This window comes from Melanotaenia boesemani, chromosome 8 (assembly GCF_017639745.1).
Source record: "Melanotaenia boesemani isolate fMelBoe1 chromosome 8, fMelBoe1.pri, whole genome shotgun sequence".
In the NCBI taxonomy this organism is placed as follows: Eukaryota; Metazoa; Chordata; class Actinopteri; order Atheriniformes; family Melanotaeniidae; genus Melanotaenia; species Melanotaenia boesemani.
Window position 1 is genome coordinate 6,893,077 of NC_055689.1, and position 14,262 is coordinate 6,907,338.

The window sequence follows — 14,262 nt, forward strand, 5'->3', positions numbered from 1 at the left end:
TGGAATGAAGCCACATGAAAAAAATCTGAGGTTTTAAGTGTTAAGATGGGAACTGACTTGATCACAAGTTTTTCTCTGGTTTGACTTTATCAGTTTTGAAATGTCGCTCTTAACAAATGATGCTTATGAGCTCTCAGTGTCACTCTTTACCACTGAAATATAATGATCACTACAAGACCTCCCACCGTTACTGCACAAAGCCGCTATGGTGACAACGTTAACATTAACTAAAGATTAGACAAGTCTGATTACTGAGTCTATCCTAAATTTCCTATTATTTCTGTAGATAATCTGAAATTTTCTGTCAGAAGTTGTGATTCTGAGTTATTAACAGGGCCTGTGCATATTTGTGTAATTGCTGTGTCCGTCTGTGGTTGTCTTATTTGCAAAGTGTATGTAAAATGTAAATGATTGTTGCCGCATTGACGCACTTGCAAAGCAACAGCTGTTCTGTGGTAACAAATGAGTAGGCAAATCTTTTTAAGTATCTCTTATAAGCAAAGAAAAAAGGGAAGCGTGAACTGTCTTTTACATACAGGACCGCCGTTTCTGTTGTCTTTGAGGGGTATAATTGCCTCAATTCCCTGGAAATGATTGCCCTGTTTCAGTAGAAATGCCATGTTAAAAGGCTAGTACATCTACCACGATTATAACTGTGCTCAGATGTGTCAGGCACTTCAGTATCGGCTCAGTTGTTGTAAACTGGCACACATTTGCCAGTTATATCATCACTAAATGTCAGCCTTTAACCAGCAGACATCTGTTTGATAACTTGACTTTGTAGATGTACAGTGCCTCAAGTTGTATCCAGTAAATAATTCTGATATTTATCAGATTTTATTCACTTTAGCATATGATACTAGAATGGATTTATATATTTATATATTATATATAATGCACACACACACACACATACATACATACATGTATATATATATATATATATATATATATATATATATATATATGGTTAGCGGTGGGACTTGTTTTAAAATATTTATCTCAGTTAGAGGCTTTTTAATTAATTAATCACATTTTAATCACATAACAAAATTTGCCCCAAAAACAGTTTTTAATTTAAATGGATTTTAGTGGACGACTGAATCAATTAATAGACACAGATGATATTGTAAACTATATCCCAGGCCAAAACTGAAGAGACCTTAAGTTAAAGTGTCATTTTAAATATTTTAACTAACAGCCGCGGCTGTTATCTAATTAATAGTCTACAGGACTTTTTAACTTTTAAACGATTATCACACTCTTCACTAATAGGTATTAATATGTGATGCTAAGCCAGCGCAGGTTCAACCAGTGGCTACTTTTCACGTTTCCTTTTCAGGCTCATTTATGCTCGAAGCAGAATACACAGACTGACGGCCAGTTTCATCATAAGTCACCGCCCTCACACTTGCTCTTGTCTTTTATGTTTCCATGGGTAAAAAGTCCGTTTATCCACAAGTGGACACGTTTTGACCCCGGTTGATAGCAGTAATGCACCGCTATAAAGTTGTTTACAACCATCCATATCTACAGTTGTGTCTGTAAATGTGAATGCTATTGTTCTCATCTTCTTCTTCTTCTTCGTCTGCATCGTCTTCTTCTTCTGGTGTGTTTTATTTGACTGTTCTGCATCATCTTCTTCCTGTTCCTCCTCTTCTTCTCTGGTTTGTTCCTTTCGCTGGTTGCATGTTAGCTCAGTACTGCCTCCGCAGTTTCAGGTAGTATTGCTACGTCTTCCGCGTCAAGCGACGGATAACTAAGCTCCCTGACAACGGACCGAATTAGACACGTAACCAATGCAGAAGACGGGTGAAACTGTCCCTCAGTTTTTTGTCTTCTGCCTAGAGCATAAATGGGTCGAACCCTCTAGCAGAGATTGCTCTGACTGCAGCTGGGAGTGCCTTTGGATGGGCCTGCAGCAGCACCCACTGCTCATTGATAAAGGGTAATCTATACATGCTTTCACCTCAGTCTCCAAAAATCTCCAATAGGCTGGGGGTTGCAACCACCATACGTGCAGACACGCAGAGTGAAACAGCGAAAACTTAACATCGAAGTAAACGAATAAATAGATGAGTGGTGAAAAACATAAAAACACTATTTCTTAAGTAGCGTTAGAGATAGGAAATGTTATCTAGACGAAATCTAGACATTAGGCGGAATTGGCCAATATGAGTCTGGGGAACGGTCCCAAAATTATAGGGTGTGTGCTGCCAGTAAGGCTTGATTCTGTACTACCTGTAAGCTGTATATTTATACACTGGGACACATACTGGCCAGTGCACAACACACACAAAAACATTTTTATTAAGTAACAGTTTTCTCTCCCTCACAAGGAACTACCAAGCTTAGTGGTACTGGGCTGCTTAAAATGGTGTATTTGGTGTGCACATCTCCAACCAACTTCTCAGGGTTTGCTAGCCATCTGGTCTCCTCAAGCTCCCCATTAAGCTGACAGCATCCTCTAATGAAAGCAGGTGTTTAAAAATTCAGCACATACAAATCCAACACTATCTTTAGTGTCAAACCTGCAGTCTGCCAACACCCACAATAATTTAATACATATTTTACATGTTCTATGTAATATACAAACGTCTAAAGATGACACAGATCACACTATTGAACAACTGGAAAACGTAGCTAACAGTGAAGCTGATAATGAAGTTGCAGGAAAACAAAAGAATGCAAATTAAAGTCATTGATCACTCCACCTTCGCATACAATTAATGCTGACTTTCTACTGTGAAAATGCCACAAACACTGAGCACTGAGGGCACCAAGATTCTGTTTCTAGGTTTGAAAAATAAAAAACAATACCCTGATGGTTTGCCATTACGGTCATGAAAACGATTTTAACAGTTCGAAACACAACAAGCTCGTATCATCACTGAAAACTATACCCCAAAAAAGTACGCCTCAAACCAGCTGTGACTACACTGTTCGCTATGCTTCGTTTGTGGTGTGACGCCACATTCCCAACCTCTATAACTCCAGAAAATGTAGCTAGATTTGTCCCTTTTTTTAAATAGAGTGGCTAGAGGGGTCTGAAAACTCGCTAAAAATAGCACCAAAGCGGCCTAGTCGGCTACACTGTGTTAGCCAAGCTCTGACGTGTGCATTGTGCACAAATACATATATATAGATATATATATATATATATTAATCTGCAAATATATAAACTAATTTAATTTAAGTGCAGCTGTCCTTATTTTTGCAGGACTTCATAAGTACTTTCTCGTCATCATCAAAATGATCACGCTTTTGCCAGATGAGGACGTTCATGTTTTTATCAAATTTCATCAAATTTATTTATTAATTATGGTAATCTGGACATTTTATTAAAATTATGACACTAGTAAAAAAAAAAAAAAAGTGTCTGCAAAACATAATGGAAATTAGTACTTGTTTCTGGTAACGCAACTACAAAGATGAAGGTTCTGCTCACTTATTACTAACACAGGGCCTTGTGATTTTTTCATTGCAGAAAACATGGAAAGAATCACAGACAATAAAAATGTTATGGGTTGCAAAAAAAAATGTTATGGGTCAGATAAGGGATGGATCTTCTTTCTCTACTAATCTAAGAATTTTTAATGGTGTCTGAGCAAAATCAACTAAAACCAAGATGACAGTTATATGTATTTTGACCACTGCAGCTTCCTGTCTGTGTCACCTGAATTGACAGAACCTAAGTTTTCTTTTGGAAAGTCAATGACAGTGAAAGTACCAACAGAAACAATAAAGTTGTCTGAGAAATGAAGAAATGCTGCCCTACCTGGCAGTAATAAAACCGTGTCCATTTTGGTGAAGTTTTACATACAGGGACGAGCATTGCTAGTAAACGGTAGCAGTCCTGCAGAAGATCTGCAGAAAATTTATCAGTCCATGTCCACAAAAATACTTTTAGGAGAGACTCTCGCATATTAGAAATAAAGATATTGATCACTAAAACGGAGGTTCAGCTGGTTAAGCAGCCAGCTATTACAGCCTGCAGAGACTACAGCTCCTCAATGCAGCTGTCACAGGTTCCAATCCCAACCTGGAGCCCTTTACTGCATGTCAAAGTCTTTCTTTGACCTCCTTTGCTAACCAGCTTCAAGCCTCTAAAGCCAAATGATGATGGATATCTTTAAGAAAAGGATATGTTTTTTTTTTAACTGTTTAAATTTTATACATCTACCACATGATTAGATACACCCCCCTGGGAAAAGAGGGTTACATAGTAAAACACAGATTACAGGCAGAGGGAGGAAAACACAGAATTTGGGAAAAACTATAACAAATTACATGAGGCCCTGTGAACGTTTAGAAATGTCGGCCATCTGCTTTGGTTTGACTGAAGCTAAATAAACACGCTGAGCTTCTGGAGGCCAAACAAAGCAGCTACTTAGATCTAATTGCTTCCCTTTTGCTTTTAATACTCATAGGTGTGTGTGTTTGTGAGTTGTATGAAGCTCAAACAGATTATAATATTCTGCACATTATTAGTGAACCTTCCCTCGGACAGAGGAGACTGTGTGGCGGCGTCAGATTATAAACACCCAGGGTGGTGGTGTCCATTTCCATCTGTATTCTACACTGTGGTCTGGGGCAGGACCGGGATCAGGAGGGATGTTGTCAGACCATGATGGGTGGCTGTGACCATGACACAGGTTTCCTGTCTCTTTATTTCCCGTACCCTCCTCTCCTCTGCTCCCTGGTTACCAGACAATAACAATGGCTGCCAGGTTGAGTCTTTAAAGACTGCTTCATCATCAAGATTGGCGAGACAATGAGGACAAGGCTCTTCAGGCTTGCAGCAGTTTCATGCCGCCATTTTTGACTATTATTAATTACAAAAGTCTAGGAGTCAACGGTTTATAATGTTACAGATGAGCTGCAGCTAGATTTCAGGGATTTTAATCAAGTTCTTGTATTAATGCATCTGGAGCAACTTCCACGAGCTTTAATAAAGAACCAGGTTCTTTTCAAACCCACAATCAAAACCAGAGTGTCTCTGTTTTCTGTGTCCAAGGGCACAGGTGCATCCGGGGATGCAGGACCACACACCCTGCTGACCGCCCGCCCGGTCGCAGTGGCCTAAGAGAGGGGGAGCTGCCTCCCTGCCCCTCACTATCATTAGCCTCGCCACACTTCCCTGCTGATGCGGTGACGGCCTTGCACAAACACCGCCATCTGAATCCAGTTAGAGGAGCTCAGTGCTTTGCGGGCTAGCGTGCAAGCGAGCCCCCTGAGCAAAAGACAAGCGGGGGTAGGAAACTTTAACTCACGTGTGGTCACTTCAACTTTGAAGCACCGCCATCCTCAGAGGGGAAAGAATGACAAAATTATTGAAACAGATGTAGTGGCGTAATGGACGTTAAATTATAGTGCTGTGATTCAGTTTGACTTGAACAGGCAGATCAGACGAACTAATATAATTACAAAGTCTTAATTCTGTCATTTTCATTATAAAAAAAACCCCAATGAGGGATGTAATAGTACAACATGCCTTTTATTTTTTTACAACTTCTGGGAAATGTGTCATTTTTCAGCATTGCTTAAGCGTGCAAAGCGGGGCATCTTCCACCATGTGTCAACACTAAACAGCTCCATCAGGGACACAGGCAGTATTAGTTCACTTTGGACAGCTGTGGCGTTGCATCATGGTGTCAAACTGTTCCTGTGCAATCACATTTCTACTGCTGGGGTCAAAATGAAACAGTAAGTTCAGCTGGAATCGTCCCAAAATAATTTTTTTCCAGCTCAACAAGTCATCCTGGCAACCAGTTAAACTTGCTAATCTAGGACTTTTTCTGCAGTAAGCAGGTATGTCAGTAGGTCTGAGGCCTGAGGCCATGCCAGGAAGCAGGATGTAAACCACCTCAGTGAATTACTCTATTAAGTAAAAGGGGAAGTAGGTGGAGACGCATGCTCGGGCCTGTGTTGGAGGGAGGAGCTACGGAGGTTAGTCAGTCAAAGTCAGCTTTATCGCTATACGTTTCCTGTCTGACGCCACATCAGAGAGGGGAATAGAGGATGCAGGCTGAATCGCTGGCAGGCTCAACAGTTTTTTGCTCTCAAACCTCTAAAGGATTTCTTCTGCACTTTGGGGTTGTTTTGTTTTTAAGTGACAATGGGACTATGTTGCTTTGAAAAGCAGAGGGAAAACTTGAGGATGCTTACAAATTGGAAAAAGGTGAGCTTAAATTGAACTGTGGGAGTGAAGTTTGACAACTTTTATTAGAATTTATTTTGCTTATGTGATTCAGTACTGACATGAAGTGAATTACTTAGTTGTTTTACTTTATTTTATTGCTGCTGTATGAAGCATTTTGTAACATTTGTTTAGAAAAAGCTGTATAATGTTATGAGTTATTACATGTTTAGTAATTTACACAGAGATTTTCTGTTGGGATTGACAAAACTTTATGTTTTGGCCTAATTTAGTTTGAGTATTTTTAAGCTGGTCTCCTTGATATCTGACTTTCTGAGATGGTAACCAAAAAATATTTTTTGTAGCTTGGTGTAACTTCCTAAGTTGAGCTCTTTGCTAACGCTAAAGGTTGCATGAGTTAACACCACGCATTGAGTAATCCTGAGCACGCACACAGACCTGTCAGCAAACCCAGAGTGTGTGTTTTAGCTGGACTAAGTGACCCGGGGCAACTGGCATTCAGCTGTGTGTTTAATTCATCCTCCACAGGTCACTGAAATCAGCACCATCCCTCTGCTTTAAAGAATCAATTACAGTTTCCTTAAATAGGAGTAGAACTGACTCACTCCAAGAACCTTTTTTTTTTTAGTCCTCATGAACTTATCTTTGATTTCTTTTTTTCTTCTTCTTTCTTCTTCTTCTTAATGGATAGCTTCTGGCTGCCAGTTTTAGACAGCAGCCAGCTCTTTGAAAGTTGTGTTCAAGTTTCACAGTCAAGAAGAGGTCAGCTCTCTGCTTGATGGCCAGAGAGTCTGGTTTAATTGGAAGAGAAAAGACTCCATTGTTAGCTTTAATAGCAGCTCATTATTCACACATTCACATATATGTGCGTGTGTGTGTGTAATTTTATTCCTTACATGAGTGATCTTACTTTTTCAGGAATTAATAAGAGTATTTTTTATAGATGTAATGTGTTGTCAAAATCTGCTGCACAGAAACTTAGACTTTTATGATTTTTTTTGCATTCATCCCCAACCGGTCTGCTACAAGCTGCTTTGGTGGCCTGAATGTGATGCAATGCAGTGTTTACAGAGTGGGGACCACCGTGGGAATGATGGAGGGGGACCATGTGACTCTGTTGCTATGGCATTTAGGCTCCCATGCAGTCGGTGATGCTGCAGACTTAAAACACTGGGATGTGCTTGTCTCCGATTTGTGTCTTAAATCCAGATAACAGCTGTTCTCTGACAGGGAGAACCTTGTCAACACATGGATTTAAGAGCTGAATGATGCTGTGATGTGTTGGGGTTTATAGTTTATTTCAAAACTGAACCAAATTCAATCTGATTGGTTGATTTGATCAATTTAAATCGATGCCCTCTTTTTCTCTTCACACTCCTGATAAACAATCTGATGCTTTGAAGCGTCACGTTGCACAGTTGTGTGCCGTGCATTGCATCTGTTCTGCATTACTGAGCAGGGGGAGCGTGTGAAAAATGGAAGGTGGGGGGGAGAAAGAGAGAGACGTGGGGGGATTCTCCGATCTCTGGCTTTCTGCAGTGCTTTGCATGGCTCGGTGTTTAGAGAGGGTGGGAGGCAAAAAGAGAGAGAGACTCCACCAGTGTGTTTGCTACACAGGACTCTACAGCTTCAGCTTACCCCCCTCCCGCCTCATCTCCGCCGTCTACCATCCCTCTTTTCATTTTCTCCCCGTCGACTAGCCTGCCTTTCCTCCCTTCCTCGTTCCATATGGACTTGGAAAGGCTGGATCCCCCCTCCCTTCTCTTTATCCTTGCATGTCGCTGGGTAATAATTGGATGTTGTCGGGAAGAGATGGAGGTTTAAAGAGAGACGGACAGAAGCAGCTGGAAAAAGAGAGGAAACGTTGATCTGATCTGGGGGGATTCCATCACTCTGGCTAGCGAGCTTCCACTCCTTGGAAAACAATGGAGCGGGTTAGGAGGAGGCGCATTGGGCTGAGGATGTAGGGGTCTGCCACAGCCCTTCTCCAGAGGCTGCAGCTGGAGCCTTTTCTTCTTTATTTTTTTTACTGCCGTCGGAAGGCTGTGATTTTTGGTGGCGCCTGGAGCTTCAGGCTGCAGGGCTGAGTTCAGCCTTGGGGATCCACTCAGAGAGGAGCACTCACTGCTTCTGCTGGGGAGCACCAGGGGCTCAGAATTGCTCAGCACCATGCCTGAGGCCAACTACCTGTTCTCTGTGTCCTGGGGATACATTAAGGTGTGTCCCAGAAGAGATTTAACGTTAATTGGGCCTTGTGTTAGTGTTAATATCTTTCCCCTGGAGCATATTTCGTTATATTTCAGTTGCAGCGTTTGATTGCGTTGAATCTGGGTAGCTGCATGTCAGGAACACTGCGGCATTTCGTATGACTGGAAGAAACATGCACAGAGATTAGCACGCAGGATTTTTGTCTATTACACTGAATTCTGTTTGTTGACCTGTAAAGACAATGCACAGACCTTATATGGCACAAAAAACAACGTTCACGTTCTCATGGGACATGCATCCTGTTCAAAACAGGAAATGCTTAGTTTTGGAAGCAGCAGTAAAATAATTTATTTTGTTGTATGATTTATGTTTTATCTCTTTTGCTTCCAGTTCAAGAGGATGTTGAACCGGGAGCTAAGCCACTTGTCTGAGATGAGTCGTTCAGGCAACCAAGTGTCAGAGTACATCTCCAACACCTTCTTAGGTAAGCACTGCAGTTCATATTCACCCACACAGATCGACTGCAATGTCAGACTTCAGGGAGGTAACCAAAAGCTCGTCTGAAACCAGTCTAATCTGGTCTGGAGAAGAGAAACAGAATCCCCTCGCTCTGACTGCAGAGATATGTGAAGGGAGGGCTTTATACTTGGGGAAACTCTTCCCTCTGGAGAGATCAGGAGCAGTAAGGAGGGAGGGGGGGAGTTAGAATGTATATGTGCATACTGTGCCATCAGCTCTAGATAGATGCTGCATTATTCATCAGGAGCGCAGCAGTGTTTCCTCGTCTTTAAAAGCCCCGCAGCATTTCGTGACTCACATTGAGCCGGCCACACAACCCCGCAGGTTTTCCACCCTCCCATCCAAATCCCCACCAGCATGCAGCCAGACAGCTTCTCAGAAATGTTCTCAAAACACACGTCCATCTTTCCTGTCTCACAGGAGAAAAGAAAGGGGAGAAGGAGCTGGAGGGATGGTGGAAAAACAAGACTTTTCCTAACAATAGAAGTAACAAAAGAAAAAGCACAGCTCAGTTCAGCTTTGAGGCTTAGCGGTTTTTGTGCCTGCATCAGATCTAACACCTGTCAGGTGGAGAGAGATAATTTCCCTTTGCTCTGTGGAGGATGCAGCTGAGATATGCCCCCACCCCCCTCCCCCTTCATTTCTGTGCGCAAATACAGCCTGTGGTAGTTTCACTCTCACTCACGTCCATGCAGCGGGTGAGAAATGTCACTCGACAAACAGAAAGGCTGAATCACATGTGAACATACCCTCATAAAAACAAGTCCCTCCTCTAAACATTTCAGCTTCCATCGAGCCGTCTTTCCACTGTTCTCTGAACTGTTGTTACGCCACAGCTCGCTTTCACAGAAGACACGCATCACTGGGATTTTTTCTGATTGTCATAACATCTCATTAGCACCCGTTTGACCTTTTTATTCTTTTTATCACACTTGTATGAAAATGTTTTTGTGGGTGATTTTATGTCTTAGGTGTATTTTTAGTGGCGGAGACAGAAAGTGAAGGATTGTTCTAATTAAATGACTGTCACCACGGCTTTAATGTGTTGTCACGTAGGTGTGAGAGGTCGCCAGTATCTGCATGTTAACTGTTTACTCTGTCTAGTGGCAACAAGAGCTGGAGGGATTATCCAACAACCCCCAGCGACTGAGCTTAATCATGTCTCCTTCCTCTTTTTGTGTCTTTAATTCTGTTTTTCACAGACAAGCAGAATGAGTTGGAGCTTCCCTGTCCAGTTCCAAAGTCCAGGGACAGGAAGAGGAGGCAGGGCCAGCAGCAGCAGCAGGGTGGGATGATGACACAGATCAGTGGGGTGAGGAAAGTTAGCCATACCTCCAGCATCTCTGGAGGCAGCGGAAACTGCTTTGGGGTCAAGACAGACCAGGAGGAGCTGCTTTCCAAGGTCGGTGAAGACAGGACGTGAAAGTCGGTGATGATGCTCATTGTCTCGATGGTTCAGGTGCCTTAATTCTGGCCTCTCTTTACAGGACCTGGAAGACATCAACAAATGGGGACTGAACATCTTCAAAGTGGCGGAGCATTCCCATAACCGACCGCTCACGTGCATTATGTACACCATCTTTCAGGTCAGTCCAGTTCTTCAACCTAAACATCCTCATCATCACCTGCAAAGCACCCAAACATGCACACGTTTTGAGCATCCTTCTTTTTTTGTTTTGTTTTGTTTTAAATGAGTCAAACTTTCTTGTAGTCTTCATCAAAGTTTAATATTCAAGTCATTTAAGCATAAAAAAGAAGCTAACGACAGGAAACACAGAACTTTGCAAATAACCTTTTTTTAAATGGTTTCTTTGTTAGAAGCATCCAGTCAGACTCACCATTTGTTCCAATTTCTTTCGTTGTATCTATGAACAATGTCAAGTATAACACAGTTTTACAGACATTAAAAAGTATTTTTGTATCAACAAAGTGATTCCCAAAGAAATATTGGCTAAAAAACTTCAGGAATGGAGGACAGAAGAAGCTGAAAGAAATGTTAGGTCTAAAATAACTACAGCAGATTAACAGAATCTGAAAGTGGTTTCCCTTTAAAATAAAGAAAAATCCATCAAAGACATGACACAGGACCTGAGATGCATCCAAACCTTCAGATAGAAATGGTTTCAATGGAAAGATGGCTGTCAGCAAAGCTATTTTCCTCCCTCAGAGGTCTGAGCCTATGTTAGTCGTCAAATACTTTTACATTTAGCTTAATATACCACATAATAAAATGTTCACCATCTCCACGTTTATTATCTCTTTGTTAAAAATGACTTCACCTTTATGATCTGCTAATTATTTTTTACACTTCAACATATTGGGCTAAAAAATTCATGTAGAATTCTGCAAAGCTGAATCAGCTGATTCAACCACTTTTTTAATGATAAAAGATTTAAATATATCAAAAGAAATGCAACACCTTCCCATCCCACTTTCACTCTCACATGCAGTGAATATTTACATGCCATCAAATTTAAACAATCACATCAATGTCAAACAAAAACTGCGAGAGAGTTTAAAATCTGCACTTTTACAGCAGCTTTAAATAGCAAAAGTGATCCGATCAGGCCGGCGTGGTCGTCAAACTCTGAGGGCTAAGGAAGGGAAACTGGGAGAAGAGGCATGCCAAATGATGCAAGAACTGCACTGAAAGTCAGTGGCAGCAGGTCTGAAGGAGGGATGGATCCTCCCCAGAGACCAGACTTAACATTACTGAAGCAGTCTGGGATCATCTGGATAGAACTAAAGGCAGCCAACACCCAAAGAGAAGCCTGGAGAGCTATTCTCAGACAACTTAAAGAAATTATAAGAAAGCTTTTCTAATTTATTCAGCCATGTCTCATTTTTCTAGTGTAAAACAAGAAATGACAGTAGATGTTTCCCAGCATGCAGACAGCTGTAGAGGCCACGAGGCACATGTCAGCGTGTACAGTATGTTCTCCGTCTGCTAGGTGACCATTAGCTGTAGAAATAGCTGTGAATCATCTTGGCAGCAGAATAAGCTGCTTTCCTGTTTCAGCCTTTTCTTCTCCAAACACTCTGGTCTCAGAGCTGACTTTCATTAATCCGTCAGAGATGTGTGAAAACACGCTCCAACATCTTCGAGGTTGTTTTTCCTAATTTTCCTCGTCTGTGTCGCACGCAGGAGCGAGACCTGATGAGAACGTTCAAGATTCCAACCGACACCTTTGTGACGTTCATGCTGACCCTGGAGGGCCACTATCACGCCGACGTGGCCTACCACAACAGCCTGCACGCCGCTGATGTGGCCCAGTCCACACACATGCTCCTGTCCACGCCAGCTCTGGATGTAAGTCACTGACTACAGCTGTTACGAGTTAATGAGCTGACTGGTGTTACATCACCTCACTTCAAACCATTTTCTATTACGTCGTCGTCTTGTTGATCACGTTAAAGTTTTTTTTTTATTATGTGTCTTCTCTAAACATAGGCCGTCTTCACTGACCTGGAGATCTTGGCAGCCATTTTTGCCGCAGCCATTCACGACGTGGACCACCCAGGAGTGTCCAACCAGTTCCTCATCAACACCAGTAAGTTTGAAACATTCATAACATAATGAGATCAGTGTCCTGAAGCCAACCTGAGTTTACGAAGCCAGAGCTATGTTTAATTTCTCTCCCTCCCTCCTTTGTGTTTAGACTCTGAGCTGGCTCTGATGTACAACGATGAGTCAGTGCTGGAGAATCACCACCTGGCCGTGGGCTTCAAACTGCTGCAGGAGGACAACTGCGACATCTTCCAGAACCTGACCAAGAAGCAGAGGCAGACTCTCCGGAGGATGGTCATAGACATGGTGAGGAAATGTCTGTGAATCCATCTGAGGCTGCTTTTAGCTTTCAGACTCGTCATCAGCAGCTTAATTGCTTCCTTCCTGAATATATTCCGTCCTCCAGGTTCTGGCGACGGACATGTCTAAACACATGAGTCTACTGGCTAATCTGAAAACGATGGTGGAGACGAAGAAGGTGACCAGCTCTGGAGTCCTGCTGCTGGACAACTACACAGACAGGATGCAGGTAAAGAGACGTGTCTTTTATGTGAAGTCAAGTGAAGGAAGCAGCAGAGAGAAGCAGCGACTAAACGGCGGATTTTTCTGCAGGTGCTGCGTAACATGGTTCACTGTGCGGACCTGAGCAACCCCACCAAGCCTCTGGATCTCTACCGACAGTGGACAGACAGGATCATGGATGAGTTCTTCCACCAGGGAGACAGAGAGCGGGAGAGGGGGATGGAGATCAGCCCCATGTGTGACAAACACACAGCTTCCGTCGAGAGGACGCAGGTAGGAGAACAAACACACATCCAGCTCCAAAAATAAGAATGAAAAACACATTTTGGGCATTTTTTTATTTCCACTGACATCATCCCTTCTTGTGCTTTTCTAGGTCGGCTTCATAGATTACATCGTTCACCCTCTGTGGGAGACCTGGGCCGACCTGGTTCACCCCGATGCCCAGGACATCCTGGACACACTGGAGGAAAACAGGAACTGGTACCAAAGCATGATCCCCCAGAGCCCCTCTCCTCCTTTCTACACCAGCGATGGAGAAGGAGGTCCACACGGGGACACGGAGGGGAGGCCTGTGGAGAGTAAATTTCAGTTTGACCTGACACTGGACAACAAGGACAGTGAGAGGGACAGCGGGGTGATGGACACAGCAGTTAAATCTGACAATGTGATCAGTGATCATCGATCTGATCAGGACGAGGTGGAAGAGACGACTCGTGACGTCTCCCCGGCGGAAACATAACCGGAACCGTTGTTTTGGCTGAGTTGGTTTTTTTTTGCAGTGGAGCAATCCTGCAAATCTGGCTTTCTAGGAGCCGCATGGCTTGGAGGGGCACCCCTGTAAACGAGGCTTGGAAACCCTGTGGCAGTTTGTTTATAAGTCGCCCATGAACGGAGCTGGAGGCTTGTGGCCTAACTTTATTAAAGGAGAAGGACCACAGAGGCCCGACTTAATCTGGATGGTCTCAGACGGAGAGTCTGACGAGACGGTATGAAACTGTGGGGAAAGTTAAACTTCCATACTTGCACTTCAGGACATTTGTACAATATTTGTAATGTCTCAAGACTGGATATCACCCAACTACTGGTGACCAAGTTGTAACCAAGTAGATTTTTCTTTTTATTTTTTTTTAACATGTCTTAAAAAAAGTGTGCCTTTTCATTTTTTTTCTTTTTTTTACAACCACGTCATTTTATAAATGTTTATATATATATATATATATATATATATATATATATATATATATATATATATATATATATATAATTTATTGAACACATTCATGTAGCTAAAAAAAAAATTTTTAAGTGTCCAATTTTCTACAAAAAGGACATAATTGTCTCA

At 42.3% G+C, this 14,262-nt stretch overlaps 1 protein-coding gene across 1 annotated transcript in view; it reads left to right on the forward strand.

The window, feature by feature from the left end:
* Positions 1-14,056, forward strand: part of LOC121644820 (cAMP-specific 3',5'-cyclic phosphodiesterase 4B-like) — an 89,128-nt gene extending 75,072 nt beyond the window's left edge. Inside the window, exons 9-17 of the mRNA XM_041993043.1 lie at positions 8,759-8,852; positions 10,090-10,289; positions 10,375-10,473; positions 12,033-12,197; positions 12,339-12,438; positions 12,547-12,701; positions 12,802-12,924; positions 13,008-13,190; positions 13,294-14,056. Of these exons, the coding sequence (XP_041848977.1) occupies positions 8,759-8,852; positions 10,090-10,289; positions 10,375-10,473; positions 12,033-12,197; positions 12,339-12,438; positions 12,547-12,701; positions 12,802-12,924; positions 13,008-13,190; positions 13,294-13,659 (1,485 nt within the window). The 3' untranslated portion in view covers positions 13,660-14,056. The remainder of the gene's footprint in view (positions 1-8,758; positions 8,853-10,089; positions 10,290-10,374; positions 10,474-12,032; positions 12,198-12,338; positions 12,439-12,546; positions 12,702-12,801; positions 12,925-13,007; positions 13,191-13,293) is intronic.
* The last annotated feature ends 206 nt before the right edge of the window (positions 14,057-14,262 follow it).